The 16254-nt window shown below is 37.8% G+C and overlaps 1 protein-coding gene across 6 annotated transcripts in view; it reads right to left on the bottom strand.

Annotated features, from left to right (window-relative positions):
* ODAD2 (outer dynein arm docking complex subunit 2) overlaps positions 1 to 16254 on the bottom strand; it is a 196589-nt gene that overhangs the window by 177223 nt on the left and 3112 nt on the right. For 3 of the 6 annotated variants that reach the window (XM_054522111.2, XM_009245208.3, XM_063727518.1), the window contains exons 2-7: positions 15208 to 15470; positions 7546 to 7703; positions 5170 to 5362; positions 4336 to 4442; positions 3995 to 4131; positions 1621 to 1737 (exon numbers count right to left, since the gene is read on the bottom strand). In XM_054522111.2, the coding sequence (XP_054378086.1) occupies positions 1621 to 1737; positions 3995 to 4131; positions 4336 to 4442; positions 5170 to 5362; positions 7546 to 7703; positions 15208 to 15431 (936 nt within the window). In that variant the 5' untranslated portion in view covers positions 15432 to 15470. Of the gene's footprint in view, positions 1 to 1620; positions 1738 to 1983; positions 3039 to 3083; positions 3933 to 3994; positions 4132 to 4335; positions 4443 to 5169; positions 5363 to 7545; positions 7704 to 15207; positions 15473 to 16254 lie in introns of those variants that run through there. The other 3 variants (XM_054522112.1, XM_054522114.2, XM_054522115.1) reach the window with 3 other exon arrangements.

Here is a 16254-nt window from a genome sequence, read left to right on the forward strand (position 1 = left end):
GGCCTAAAATTCATATAGAGTGTCAAGGAATACCAAATAGCCAAAACAGTATTAAAAAACAACAAAGTTGGAGGACTCACACTTCCTGATGTCAAAACTATTATAACTACAGTAATCAAAACAGTGTGATACTGATGTAAAGAAAGACATATAGACCAATGGAAGAGAAATAAAAGTCCCCAAGTAAACTCTTCCATCTATGATCAATTGATTTTCAACAAGAATGCCGAGACCATCCAAAGGAGAAAGAACAATCTCTTCAACAAATTGTACTGGGAAAACTGAATATCCACATGCAAAAGAATGAAATTGGAGCCTAATGGACAAAAATCAACTCAAAAGAGATCAAGGGCCTAAAGTTAAGAGCTAAAACTATACAATCCTTAGAGGAAAAACACAGGGGCAAACTTTTCATGACCTTGGATTTGGCAATGACTTCTTAAATATGATATCAAAAGCATAGGCAACATAAGAAAAAAATAGGTAAATTAGGTTTCGTCAAAATTAAAAATGTTTCTGCGTCAAAGGACACTACCAAGAAAATTACAAGGCAACCTGCAGAACAAAAAAATTTGCAAACCTTCTATCTGATAAGGGGTTAATATCGGGTACATACAGAAACTACAACAACAAAAAGATTCAATTTAAAATATAAGCTAAGGACTCAAGCAGACATTTCTTCAAAAAAGATATACAGATAACCAACAAATATATGAAAATGTGGTCAACATCACTAATCGTTATGGAAATGCAAATCAAAGCCACAATGGGATACCACTTCACACTGATTATGATGTTTATAATTAAACAACAACCTAGAAAATAAGAAGTATTAACAAGGATGTGAAGAAAGTGGAATCTTTGGATAATGCAGATGAGAATGAAAATGGTGTGGCCCCCGTGGAAAACTGGTTGGCAGTTCCTCCAAAAGTTAAATACAGAATTACCACATGACCCAGAAATTCCACTTTTAGGAAAAGACCCAAAAGAATTGAAAATAAGAATACAACAGATACCTGTACACCAATATTCATAGCATTATTTACAATACCCAAAAGGTGGAAACAGAAACAACCCAAGTATCCATCAAGGGATGAATACATAAACCAAATGTGGTCTATACATAAACAAAATATTATTCTACCATAAAAGAATGAAATTCTGATACATGCTATAGCATGGATGAGCCTTAAAAACACTATGCTAAGTGAAAGAACCCAGACACAAAAGGACAAATATTATATCATTCCAGTGACATGAAATATCTAAAACAAGCAAACTGATAGAAATAGCAGATCAGAGTTAACCAGGAAGTCAGGGAAGAAGGAATGGGGAATTATTGCTTAATGGGTATAGAGTTCAAGTTGGAGAGACGAAAAAGACTTGGAAATTGATAATAGTGATATTTGTACAACATTGTGAATGTAATTAATGCCACTGAACCCTGAACAATGATACTACATTTACAATATTTTTATGTTATGTTATGTTGTAAAAAAAAAAAAACTAATAATAAAAAGTGTCCAAAAATAGGCAAAATTATTATTTTTCTTGTACCATAGAAAGTTGTAGTTTAGTAACATAATGCTATGAAAGCTCAAAAGAAACTATAAAACTTACCTGTTTAGACATATTTTCTGAAAATTTTGGTGATTTTTCTCTTAAAAATGCGACAAGGTTTTTATAAATTGAACCTTTTCTCTCATAATTAATGTCCCCTTCATCACCTGTTTTGCCCTTTGGGAAAAAACAAGTTTTGTTCTATGATTACCATAAGAACAATTATAAGAACCTGATCAATACATCACAAGCTAACCACACGTATTATTTTCATCTCCAAAGGATCTATATGGTAGTCTTTATACAGGAAATGTATAGGCAAAATCCTTCCCCCTTAATTTAATGTTATCTATTTTTCCATTCATTCACTCATTCCTTCCTTCATTCAATTGTTCATTCATTCAGCAAGGCTTTACTGAGTACCTCCTATATGCATGTAAGGCACTCTGCTATTCAGCAGAGAAGTGAGAGCTTCCTTCTCTCCGCTCTCCTCTACTCTGAAAATGCATTATGACCTCACGAGCCTTAGTTGACGATGTCATAAAAGTCTTCAAGGTTAGAATTTAACCGTGGAAAAGCCTATGTTTCTGTTTGTCACACTCTGTTCTTCTGTCTGTGGCATGGATGCTATAGGCTTATTTTCTAGATCTCTATGTAATGATCTGTCCACACACCCATGTGTCTCTCTCTCTTCTTGTCTCTTTCCTTTCCTCATTTTCCTTTTCTTCCCTACCTCTATTGTTCTTCCATAACAGAATATATATATATGTATACACACACATCACATAACTATATGTACATAAATACATATAACTGCAGTTTGTTATATATAACTGTATACACAAAAACATTTCTATACATATGACTAATGTGTTTTAAATTTTATTGTAATTATTGAGTAGTTTTATGGGCCTCGTCTTTCATTTTTTTAAAACTTAAAGGGATACTTAGATATCTCCATGCTAAATAAGTTATATGTATGTAGATCAATAATAACCTTTGATAGAAATAAAGACTCCCTGCCCCCCTCCAGAAGGTCAAAGAAAATCATTCCTTCTTTTGTCCCTTTATTCCTAATTAGAGATTTCGTTTTACTAAAACATCATGATAAACCAAAGCAAAATCTTATTTGTCTACTTCCTCTTTGTAGAAATGAGCTCAGTGTCATGCTAATAAGAAAAGCACCAAAAGGCATGTCAGAAAGATGACTATAGGTAATCAGAAAACAGGCTCCAGCATTTTGGTACCAACCCAAGCCAACATGTAACAACCCTACAGGCAGTCCCCTGTGATGGCTGGGTCCCCATTAAGGACTTGGATCTTCCTTGTAGAATTTTGTTTCTGAGTTCCAAATTTATGTTGAAGATACTGAGGGCAGGATGTTGCAGAGGCAAAAGCTAAGCTCCTTCTAGCTGGTTCTGTGAATAGGGATGAGACTGAAAGTGTTTTAATCCAGAACACTGTGTGCTGTTTATCACTCAGCTCAAAGCCCAGCCACCCAGCCTCTACTTTGTGCTACTTACGCAGGAATCTGCAATGTCATATTTCTCCTTTCACCAGGCTAGGTTAAGCTCCGTCATTAGAATCAGCTAAAGGAAGACTGAAAGGCTGGCAGAGGGAGGAGGGACCTGCTGCTTCCTGCTGGCCCACTGTCCCTGTTAGAGTCACCCCAGCAACGGCCCTTCTTTCCACACAGTGGCAGTTGCTTCCAGTAGCAACAGTTGGTTCCAGTTTCCAGGCTCATTGATTTTTCACAGTCCCAGAAACAGGCTCACCTCACCCCCTGGGAAATATCACTATCAGTCATCCAGTGCTCCATTTTCAAAGGTCCGGGTCCCAGCTCTGCCATCTCTACAAGGATCCTCTTCCCGAGGTACGAGCATTAACTGGGCAGTGCCCACTCTCCAGAGATCTGGAGCCCTGCCTCATGGAAATGGTCTGAACTCTGTGGGGACCAGCACAGCCTGGAAGTGGACCCTCCCCAGAGGTGTGGGTCCCAGCTTCATGGGGCACTGTCTTCTACCTTCTACATTTAGATAAGCCCCTCTCTTTCCCTTCGTCCCTCCAACTTTTAGGATGCAAGCTGCAGTTATGACATCTGTATTATCTCAATGTTCCTTTTTTGACCTTTCTATCCTTTGGAAGCTGTGTAACAAATCAGTGAAGTGATTACGTTAAAGACATTTATAAAGTGGAATGGGTCACTTTGAAGCCCATTTCTTATCAGATTGGCTTAATGACCTGCAGTGGAGAATAAGACAGCTAATTCTGAAGCTATTTTGGATTTGCCCAGCAAGCATATATCAAAGGAATCTGCTTCTATCCCACGGAACAGTAATTCATTCTCTGTGGTCATTGGGACACACCCTTGAGACATCTACAGCTAACAACCAAAGTCCACTGGCTTTAGTTACGTTTTTAAAAATTTACTTACACCGTTTAAAAATACTCCTCCTGCACCACAAGTAATGCACAGAGTCTCACCATCGTGAGGTTTCACCAGAACATAACAAATTTCCCCATGAATTTGTCTCCATGGTGGGGCTCGACATCCATTTGAAAATTCATAATCTGAAACCAATCATCAAGGAATTAACAGGAGTTCCTTAACCTAGAGTTTGGTAAAAAGTGTTGGCTTCCACAAAATAAATATTGTGGAAATTTTAAGCTTTCCCCTTCTTAAACCTTCTCTTGTAATGTAGACATTGAAAGCATTTTGCAAATGTAATTATGAAAATGTAAATAACATAAAATGAGCCTGAGAAAACATCAAACCTGAGGTATATTCAATAGATTCCAAGACTGTTTGGTCTCCTTTTCCTGAGAAACATTTGAGCAGTTCTATATCCTTCTTCACCGTCACAGGACTTAAACTTATTTCTCTGAAATAAATGTTTAAAATGTCAGCTTAAATACTTTAAACAGAATCTAGGAAACATATGAACACATTTCATTGTATCAGGAGAAATATCTTTTTTGTAATTAAAATTGCAGTTAATTTTAGCCATGCTATAATTTTATGACAGCACTGTCAACACATCAAGTAATTAGTGATTCATGTTTAATGCAACATTAAACGTACTCCATTAAATATTCACTTTATTTCATGCCGATAATATTCTAACACTAAAAATATTAGAAAATGAACATGCTTTGGGCTATACAAACTCTACATGATATCTGCATTATAATTTAATAATTTGTGTAATAGTCTTGAGAGCATTTGAAAATAACAAGGCCACCTAATGTCTTCAGAATTGCATGAAACCCCACCAGAATGTTTTAGTGATGTTACCTGCAATTTTTAATTTTTAGAACTGGAATAAATGAATCCCAGGAAAATTGTTTGTTCCAACAAAATATAAAGTTAAATCCATAGCAATAACTTCCATACTTTACTTTTCTTGTGTCTTTTTTTCTAAAACTCTGAAAGCAACTTTGTAACTAATTTTAAAGGTTCCTTTTTAATTTTTTAATTTTAATTGTAATATTTTGTTATTTATTTAACTATCTATTTTGAAACAGAGTCTTGCTCTGTCGCCCAGGCTGGAGTTCAGTGGTGCAATCTTGGCTCAATACAATAGAGGTTCCTTTTTGAAAAAGACTCACAATGAAATATGTTTTAGAGAATGATTGAGGAGGTACAGATCCAATTGCTTAAGCAGCATAGCAATCTTCATCTTAATTTCACTTTCAGGATCATCATCTCTGGTAATTTTGCCAAGAATATTTAATGCAATTGAGTCTTCTTTCATTATATTATAATCGGAGCCCAGGATTTTTACTATGGGGTCTCTGTTAGCTGCCAAAAAAAAAAAAAAAAAAGGAGACAAATAAAAATTATCCACTTGTCTTCTAGCACAACAAACATTAAGACTAATATATCCTTCAAAGTCCATTCAGACGTGTTTCTTTCATTAAGCTTTTTCTAAACGACCCAATTAGAATTCATCTCCACGTCTGAGATTCCATTGCTTTTAGGAACTTTCTTCTACCTCACGAGATGCTCTAGTTTGTATTGTAATATCATCTATATATCTCCCTAATAGCACAAAGACCAAGACAGTCATTCATTCTTTCTTTTTTAATTGGCCATGGGGCATTGTTCAGAATGCACACTCAATTATTATATTCAGAATTTATTTGAAGATAGAGAAATAGTGATCTCCTTAGAAGAATCATCACTAGAACTATATGTGCATGTGTGTATGTGTGTGTAGCAGTGCCGGGTATTTATAAAGGCTTTCTTTCCAAAATAGCATGCTTTCCTAAGCCTACAGACCCAGTAGCACTCTTTTGCAACTATTCAAATGGCTTAATATTTGCAACGCCATATGATCTTAGAGTTGGAAAGCACATCTAGCCATATATATAATATATACATAATGTAATTTTATATATATATTAAAATTATAGTGAAAAACAAATACCAATTCATTATCAAGGCTGATATAGATGTGAAAGTTGAACCTAGAGATGCTGAAAACAGAATTTGGTTAATGTCAAAAACCAATATGGTTGAAAATGAAGGAGAAAGAGGAAAACCCTTGTTTAGAATGGAGAAATTTGAGAAAGATGAAAATATGTATGCATTAAGATGGGGGTGGAGAGGAAGGCCTATGAGACTAATTCAGAAAGCTTAACTTAAATGAAATGAAGAAAAGTATAGCGAAGGCATTAACATTCCCATGTGGTCATGGGATATGCCACGACCTTAAGGCTGAGAAAAGGACTTCACTGCGGGAGAGGAGAGCAGCAAAAAGGAGACAAAGGAATCAACCATTTATTGAGCATCTCAACTTAACAGCCTTATGACTGTCATCACACAGAGATTTACAAAAAGAGCAGGCAGATTCTGAGGAATGGCATAAACCTGACTACCAAATTGCCATGTACCATGCAACTTGGACCTGAAACTAAGGGTTATACCAAAATTCTCGCAGAAATGGCAGAATGTAGCAAAGGATAAGTATTTAGCGAATGGATAAGTATTCAGCTATATAGAAATCTATGTATTATATCTACCAATTGAGTTGAATTGAATGAATAATCCTTCATCTATTAACTACCTTCTTGAATTCAGCTTTACTCTTCAGGACTTGATACCCTCGCCTAATAAGGAGTAATAGGCAAGGCATAAAAAGAGGTTGCCATCCTGAGGCTGGCATCTAAAAAATAAAAATAAAAAAAAGACCATCTTCCCATCTCACACAGAAATGGGCAGAATTCAAATACCTTGTGCCAGAAACCCATTGGTCACACAATTCCAATAAAGCAGAACACATACATTATCACCTATGATTAGGTATTTCCACTCATAAGAAACATTTACCACACAATTATAGCAGGCAACCACATTCATTTTTTGCATGTTAGATGATTAGATAATAGTGCGAACATCATATATTTTTAAGAAGAAGAAAAATATTTGCCACAAAGTTGAATGACTGTAACTATTCACAGAAGGCTGTGAAGTCCACAGTGGAATATGGCTGAGAAAAGTGGAAAGGGAGATTATTAAAGGCTGTCTCATGCTAAAGAAAGAGCCTACATTCATTTTAAAGGAAATAGATTGTCATTCAATCTATTCCTTGGCAGTATGCCGAGAGAGAGTGGATTCAGAGGCCGGCCCTTGTCATCTGTCTTCTCTCCTGACACTGACCTAACAGGCTACAGTCCCCTGTGCTTTCCAGAAGCTGAGAAGGTTCTCTTTCAAACCACATGCTAAAATCAGAAACCTAGAAACTTACCAGTGGTAAGGTAGCAGGCCTTTCATTTTAAAGCAGAAATTTGATAGGAGCATAGTATTGCAGCCAAGGAAAATTAATAACATTTTCATGAAGTCGTACATTTGACTTTTTACCTTGTAGATTGTAGAATTTTTTTTTTAAGAGACTCTAACAAATGATCCTCCCACCCTTTCCCCACTTTCCCAGCAAGATTGTTTCTAAAAGTTCAAATCACTGACTGGAGCATTAAGATCACCTTCAACACATGCTTGGGCTTCCTTCAACTTCCCAGTTTTGGCAATAAGTAACAAGCGTGACAGCTGCCCAAAGCTCCTAATTTTAATTTGTGGTACAGAGAGAAATAGCAAAGGCTGTCCATTTTTGTCAACTTCTTCTGATTTGACTGTTGTCTCACTAAAAAATAAAAATAAAAAATTGAAAGCTTCATGCTACCTGGAGGCCAGTAGAAGTTAAATTTAAGACATTTAGACAGATTATTCCTATATCTCATAAAATACAGAAAATATAAATACATCTGGTTAGTAGCTCATCTGTTTTCCCACTTTCTTCCACACTCAAAATCTTAAATCCTCAAACTTACTAGCAACACTAGTGACCAATAGGATATAACCAAGGGAGAATTTTTTTTTTTTAGCAATTTCTTGAATTCGCAATTAAACTCAAATAGTCAGTTTTTGTTTTTGTTTTCTAAAATGTGTTGATTTCTGGCATCTTTTTAAAAATCATTGGTTCTGCAAAACCATTCATGCTTTGGGGATTTCTAATGTTATTTTATTTATAAAATTTTTGCACCACAGTAATTAGTGGTTAGGAGTTTTCTTGGCTACACTGTGTTTATGAACAAAAAAGCTATGAAAAAAAAGCAAACTCAAGGCAAACTAGATCCTCTCTGTGAATTCCTTTCCCACTCTAAACTCCTTTATTTGGTTTGCCTTGGGATAACAGGCAGTTTTTCTAAATGGACTCTTCCTGATCAAAAGTTATTGAGTCTCCTAGCTTTGTGTTTCCATCCATTTTAATGATTTTTTTCAGGTTGGCATTTAAAAAATATTAAGATGTTTTCATGGAAGTGATATTTCTATAGATTTCTACCACTTACAGCATTAACTAAACTGTCTAGGTTTTGTATTACAGGAGGCTATCTCTGATGAAACTCCTGACACCGTAACACCTGATCTAGTTTTTTGTTGTTTTGTTTTTTTTTTTTTTTTTTTGAGACAGAGTATCCCTCTGTCACCCAGGTTGGAGTGCAGCAGCGTGATCTCGGGTCACTGCAACCTCTGCCTCCTGAGCTCAAGCAATCCTCCCACCTCAGCCTCCAAGTAGCTGGGACTAGAGGTGTGCACCACCATGCCTCGCTAATTTTTGTATTTTTAGTAGACACGGGGTTACACTATGTTGGCCAGGCTGGTCTTGAATTCCTGAGCTCAAGGGATCCACACACCTCGGCCTCCCAAAGTACTGGGATTACAGGCGTGAGCTACCACACCTGGCCTGATCTAACATATTTTGAATTGCAATGTAGATACATAGATGTAAAATGTTGCTAGTTCATCAGAAAAAGTAAATCTGACCGACCCAGATTACTTATTACTGATGATCTCATTAGAATAAAAACAAGAGGATAGGAACTAGGGGAGACAGAATAATGTTCACATCTGAATCCCCAGAAGCTATGAACATGTCACCTTACATGGCAAAAGGGACTTTGCATAGAAATTAAGTCAAGGATCCTGAGATGGGGAGACTATTCTGGGTATTTGGAGGAAGCCAAACATAATCACCAGTGTTCTTATAAGAGGAAGACAGGAGGGACAGAGGCAGCGACAGGGATATGCTGATGGAAGCAGCAGTCAGAGTGATGTGGGGCCATGAGCAAAGGAGCCATGAGCCATGAGTCATGAGCCAAGGAACATAAGGGCCTCCAGAAGCTGGAAAAGCAAAGAATAAATTCTCCTTAAGCCTCCAGAAGGAATGCAACCCTGCCGATGCCTTGATTTTAGCCCTTCAGATTCATTTTAGACTTCTGACCTCTAGAACTGTAAGATAATACATTTGTGTGTGTTAAGCCATTAGGTTTGTGGCAATGTGTTACAGCAGCAAAAGAGGGCTCACAGAGGAACTTTATGAGTTTGATTCTGCTGGGTGCAGATAGGGACTGCCCCTATCTCCAGCACTTCAGATAGGAACTGCACATAGAAGACATTTAGTAAATATCTGTGGAATAAATGAATGAATAAAATATTTCTAGACTTGCCAATGACATGCATTGTTCACAAAATGTATATTTTCTCTAAAATTAAGCTTCTGGAATAATGCCCTTAGGACTTAAGAGATTTCTTAAAGGCCTGTTACCTAAAGGTTACTCACATCAAGGGCTGGCCACTTACACTAAGTGGATGGTGAGAGGGCTAAGTAACAGGCTGACCGAATGCCAAAGATACCAAGCTACTTAACTAGAGAGAGTGAAACTCCTGGTGAGAAACCAAAGGGCACAGGTGACATTTTTCATTGCTCCCACCAGATGAAGCCTGTAACTTAACAGAGAAGTCAGAAATAAAATGCCAGCTACATTAACCAGGCATGGTGGCACCTGCTTGTGGTCCCAGCTACTTGGGAGGCTGAGGTGGGAGGATAACTTCAGCCCAGGAGGCGGAGGTTGCAGTGAGCCAACATCACATCACTGCACTCCAACCTGAGTGACAGAGTGAGACCCCATCTGAAAAAAACAAAATAAAAATAGATTTAAAAAATAAAAACCACCAGCTATCGACAAGATTTTGAAGAGGAAGTTTCAGTGTTCAGGCTCACAGTTTCTAACACCTGAAGAATGAGCTCTTGGAAAGAAAAATGCTGCACTCATTTCGTGAAGGTCAGGAAGAATGAGCTATCAAAAACTCCAATGACCTGATGGAGACACTTTTAAACCAGAATCGTGGAAGGGAGCTAAAAATTCTGTTTATACTCTAAAGCAAGAAGCAGAAAAGCACCGTGTTTCTTTAATCCTCAGTATCGAGTTTAGTGTCCTTTTTTTTTAAGAGACAAGATCTTGCTCTGTCACCCAGGCTGGAGTGCAGTGGCACAATCATAGCTCTCTGCAGCCTCGAACTCCTGGGCTCAAGGGATTCTTCTCCCTCAGCTTCCCAAGCAGATGGGACTACAGCCGCATGCCACCACACCTGGCTGTTTATTTATTTATTGGTCTGTTTATTTATTTATTATTTATTTTTTAGAGACAGGGTCTTGCTATGTTGCCCAGGCTAGCCTTGAACTCCTGGGTTCGAGTGATCCTCTCATGTCCACCTCCCAAAGTGCTGGGATTACTGGCATGGGCCACTGCACCCGGCCTCATTTAGTGTCTTACTACCTAATAAATGTATGTCTAAATAGTAACATAGAAAATAAGGCTATAGCTAAGAAACTAGCAGTTCTCAGGGACAAAAAATAAATAGCTCAGTAACAAAACTTACGGCCACTGACCCTACTACTGTGACTTAGAAATTTTACCAAAATGCAATAATTATTGTCTCATAAAACAATATTATTTTATAGGTTGAGTGTAACCTTAGAGATCATGTAAATTCAGCCTTTCATGACATTGATCACAAAGCTAAGGTCCAGAAAGGTATAAATTGTGTGTGAATTGTGCGTTTTTGCGGGGAAAAGAGCCATTGCTCTGGCGACCTGATTTCCTGTCCCAACTCCTACCAGAATATATTTTTATCTCGACGCATATATATCACTGAGATGCAGTAGAGTGAGATTTAAAGATAAAATATGGCAATATTATAGCACATTTGATTCAAAATCATACTGTAGTTCTACCAGAGAAGGAAAAAAAATCAGGTAATAACATTTTCACCATGTGATTCTGAGCACTTATCCAATTTATAAATTTCCCAAGCTACATTAGAAAGAATCAAAGTGCCTGGGTTCTATGTACCACAGATGGCATTGCCATTGAGTGGTGTCATTTGTTCTTAGTTTACAGCAAATTTAAGCTTTATTCTGAGGTGTTTTAGGAAGACTATTAATTTCATCCTGTCTGATAAGAACAAAAGCAATTGCAAATGATAATACAAAGAGATCTATGATTTCCTTGAAATGAAAGTAGAGCTATTGGACCTCCAGCCCCCACCCCAAAATTAAATGTGGAGAGATGATGACAAATGTTATAACATGATGAAAACACTGGGAATCATTCTAAGGAAAAGACAATTACTTAACATGAACAGGGCTATGCCCATCTATTCAATTAATAACGATCTGCACAAAAGGACAGAAGGCGGTTGATGAAACATAAAACCTTTCCAGTGTGTGACTAAAATATCATTTTCAGTATCAGATGCTCATTAGCCTAATCAGAAAAAGGATGATCAAACTTTTATTGACTGTTGCCCACAGTGCATTTGGAATGTGCAACATCAAGTGAGAACTAAGGCCACAAATATAAATATATTGCCATCAATGTCCGCAGAGACCAACAAAAAAGGGGTAGCTTATCTACTTTGGCAGAATTCCAGTGTAGATAAAACTTAACTTGTTTTGGAACAAGAGGCCTGAGAGGTCTACCCACAAGGAGAGGCATCCGCCTTTACTTTAAAGTATCCAAAGACATTCCTATTTGGTAGAAACACATCCGGAGACTCCAAGTTCAAATCTTTCAGGATAATCTTGGCCTTACACATGGATGCCCAGACCTGAGTCCTGTCTGGAAGGAAAGTAGCTTCCCCACTTTCAATAAATGTATAATAGTGTACTAACAGCAGAGAAGCCAAAAGAGTGTGCTTGGTCCAAAGGGCAATGAATGAGGTCATGGGGACTGTTTTGATAATAAATTCTTTGGGCAATTGAGAATATCTCTGGTTGACATCACTTTTCATAGCAAACACTGAGTGGCTATGGGTTACCGAACTTTCTTTGGTTTGGGGAGTAGACCAAGGGGCACAGTCAAGACATGGATATTAAAGCATCTGGTATTTTCCATTATGACCAAAATCTCAGCTGTACCCTTTGCCTTCTTCAAGGCACTCTTGGTTTTCATCAGAGCCAGGCAAGCATGGTTTCCTTCAAATACAACAGCAATACCTCTCTCTACCCTTCCAACATCAAAGATATCAATAACGGTCAGACACAAAAAGAATGGATTGAGAAATTAGCCCAAGGAAAAGTTGCATAGTAAACATGACAGAAGTATAAAAATGAAGGGGTAATTGTTTCAAAATGTCAAAATGTCCTTCTCAGGAGGGAACACTGTGCATAAAGACTGCATGCAAAGCTGGGCACAGCAGCTCAGGTCTGAAATACCAGCAATTCAGGGGGCCAAGGCAGAAGGGTCTCTTGAGGCCAAAAGTACAAGGCCAGTCAGAGCAACATGGTGAGATCCTGTCTCTACAAAAAAATAGAAAAATTGACCAGGCATAGTAGTATGTGCCTATAGTCCTAGCTGCTGGAAGGGCTGAGGTGGGAGGATCCATTGAGCCCAGGAGTTTGAGCTGCAGTGAGCTATGATCACACCACTGCAGTCCAGCCTGGGCAACAGAGCCAGACCCTGTCTTAAATAAATACATAAATATCTGTGTGCTGAGATACAAGAATGGAAATAAAGCAAAAAGAATCTGGACAAGAATAGGGGGAAATAGTGATAGATTTGAGAGGTGTGTGTCACAGCCCACCTAACTAGGGGTCAGATGTGATCATGTTTGTGCTTAGAGCACAAAATTTGTACAGAGGCAAAACAATCATGATATTCTTTTCTGTCATCTGCTTTAAATGCATTTTTATAAAAAAATATTAATTTTTTTTTGAGATGGAGTTTCTCTCTGTCGCCCAGGCTGGAGTTCTGTGGTGCACTCTCGGCTCACTGCAACCTCCACCTCCCAGATTCAAGCAATTCTCCTGCCTCAGCCTCCCTAGTAGCTGAGATTACAGAACGTGCCACCACGCCCGGCTAATTTCTGTATTTTCAGTAGAGACAGGATTTCACCATGTTGGCCAGGCTGGTCTTGAACTCCTGATCTCTGGTGATCTGCCCACCTCGGCCTTTCAAAGCGTTGGGATTACAGGTGTGAGCCACCGTGATCAGCCAAGTAGTTAATATGTTTTTAATTTGTTTTATGTAGGAGATCATATTTCAAAGGTTAGGAAAAAGCTGAACAATACAGAAATGACAAGCACTTCTGAAGAAAGTTACCACTGGCACAGTTAGAAATAAAATGCACCATTAAAAAAATAAGACTTCAGGCCAGGTGTGGTGGTTTACACTTGTAATTCTAACACTTTGGGAGGCTGAGGCAGGCGGGTTGCCTGAGCTCAGGAGTTCAAGACCAGCCTGGGCAACAGAGTGAAACCCCATCTCTACTAAAATACAAAAAATTAGCCAGGCGTGGTGGCGAACGCCTATATTCCCAGCTACTTAGGAGGTTGAGGCAGGAGAATCGCTTGAACCTGAGAGGTGGAAGTTGCAGTGAACCAAGATTATACCACTGCACTCCAGCCTAGGCAAAAGAGCGAGACTCCATCTCCAGAAAAAATAAATAAATAAATATGACTTCAAACAACTCAGAGAGAAGGCCGACCAATAGAAGAATTAAAGAGCTCTTGAAATGCAGTTTAAGAACGGTTTTGCTGCAGTTCTAAAAATGAAATTCTGACTTTATCCTCACAAATAATCCCAAAGGGAGAAAAGGGAAAAGGCATCTACAGGAAGCTTTGGCTAGCTAGGGAACTGTTTTTGATATGATCAGACTTTAAAAGTTCATATCCAGAACAAAGAAGAACAAGGTGGTAGAAAATAGAATGCCTAAGGTGCAGAATAAACTGAGGCTGGCAAAAATATATATGTGTGTGTGTGTGTGTGCGTGTGTGTGTATGTGTATTTGTTAGCTTGCTTATTGTATAATTATAATGCTTAATGAAATAATACATTCTTATACAATTATATTTAATTTGTTCACATAATTTATGCGTATGTGTGTATATATATATATATTTTAGCCATGTTTGAATGAGATAGATTGAAATTTCACTGTTTGAGACAGAAGTAAATTTTTTTTCATCTCAGATTTGAAAGGCTCTAATCTGAGGACACGAGTAATTCTTAAGAATTCTCTCCCTTATATTGAGCAAAATCAAAATTCATCACTCATCACCCCTCCCCGCTGCCTCCTGCTTCTATCCCAGGAATTGATCAATTTAAATACCAGAAGAGATTTCGTCTACATCAGAGGTCATGAAACCAATGGCTCCTGGCATCTGGCAGGTAATATGGAAGTACCTGCCATTTATAGAAATGGCATTTATAGAAATAAAATTTATAGAATTTTATTTATAGAACATTTATAGAAATAAATGTTATATAGAACATTTATAGAAATAAAATTCAGAAGAATATGGATGACCCGGTGTGGTGGTTCATGCCTGTAATCCTAGCATTTTAGAAGGCTGAGGCAGGAGGATCACTTGAGACCAGGAATTTGAGACCACCCTGGGCAACATAGTGAGACCCCATCTCTAAAAAGTATATATATATATATATATATATATATATATATATATATATATACACTCACATATGGGTGGAAAGGCCAGGCATAAAGCAGCAATAAATATTGGCAGTGTAGTGACCTGGATAATGGATGCCCTGTTAAAAGAAATTTACCCACCAAAAATAAAATTTTGTTTAATTTGAAAACTTAAATTTAAAACTTAGAAAGATACTGTGTTGGCCAAGCTGAATATCCTCAGACTTCACCTGTGTGTCTCTGGTTCACAATCCCTGGTTTAGAGGATTTCTGAGGTTCAGAGAGGTTAGGTGACTTGCCCCCAAACCTAGAACCAATCGATAATAATATGTACAACGAAGATATCAAATCCTAGAAGCAAGTAACTGGCTTACCTGACAACATAACCTGATTCAAATGCTGAGGGCGCCACACTTGTGTTCCACTCAAGTGGTTCCACAAAAACAAATTTTGCCTCTTGAGGATGTTTATAGATAAAACTCTCCACAAACATAATAATTTCTTTCAATACCGCTTCATTTAGAGGGGTGATTTCGAGGGTGCCAGTTCCATGTCCGGCAGCAGTCCACTGTGCCAATTTCATCAGAGCCACACCCATGGGATCTGCCAGTGCTCAGACCTGAGCTTAGCACACGCACTACATCAGAGTCAAAAGAGAAAGAGACAATAGCATCCACCTTTTCCTTGGAACATTTTTCATTCTCAAGACTTTAAGCTAGTACTCCCCACCCCACATTCTGCTTATTAATCTTGGAAGATTGATTTTTTAAAATTATCTAATTGCTCTTCAGTCCAATGAAGTAGTAAACCAGCACTAGGTAAAACTGACTAGTATTTAAGAAATTTCTGGTATTTGCCCTGAAATTAATAACTTCTTTCTAATTTCCCTGGGACCTAAGAGAGACGATTCAAACAGATAGGCATAAAACCCAAACAGAAAACTCCAAGAGTGGAAAACAAAGAAGTGGAAGAGGTTGGTATTAAGGGCTTTTGTTCACAGCTCTGTTGGGAGCCAGCAGTTTCAGGGACAAACATTCCTTTGAGCTAGGACACACACTGTTTAGAATTACACTATTAAACTGAATACTGTTATCCCGACTTTCTTATAGTGATAATATCTGCATCATCACAATGATGACTGAAGAACATGATTCTGATAGCTCTGGGTTCCCCAAGTGCCTTCTGAGTTAAAAAAAAAAAATAGAATAAGAACAGTATTGTGAAATATAATTTTTTTTCTGGAAATCGATATAGGACACATTGATCCTATTACCAGAATATGTGGACAATCCAAATACTATTTTCCCTGCCTGTATATCCTACCCAGATGACATTTTACTGTAATTCACAACCTTCTGAAGAGTTAATGTGAGAGATGTAGGAATAAGTGAGACTCACTCAGCCTTTTTATCTAAATTAGT

Source organism: Pongo abelii, chromosome 8 (assembly GCF_028885655.2).
Source record: "Pongo abelii isolate AG06213 chromosome 8, NHGRI_mPonAbe1-v2.0_pri, whole genome shotgun sequence".
Taxonomy (NCBI): domain Eukaryota; kingdom Metazoa; phylum Chordata; class Mammalia; order Primates; family Hominidae; genus Pongo; species Pongo abelii.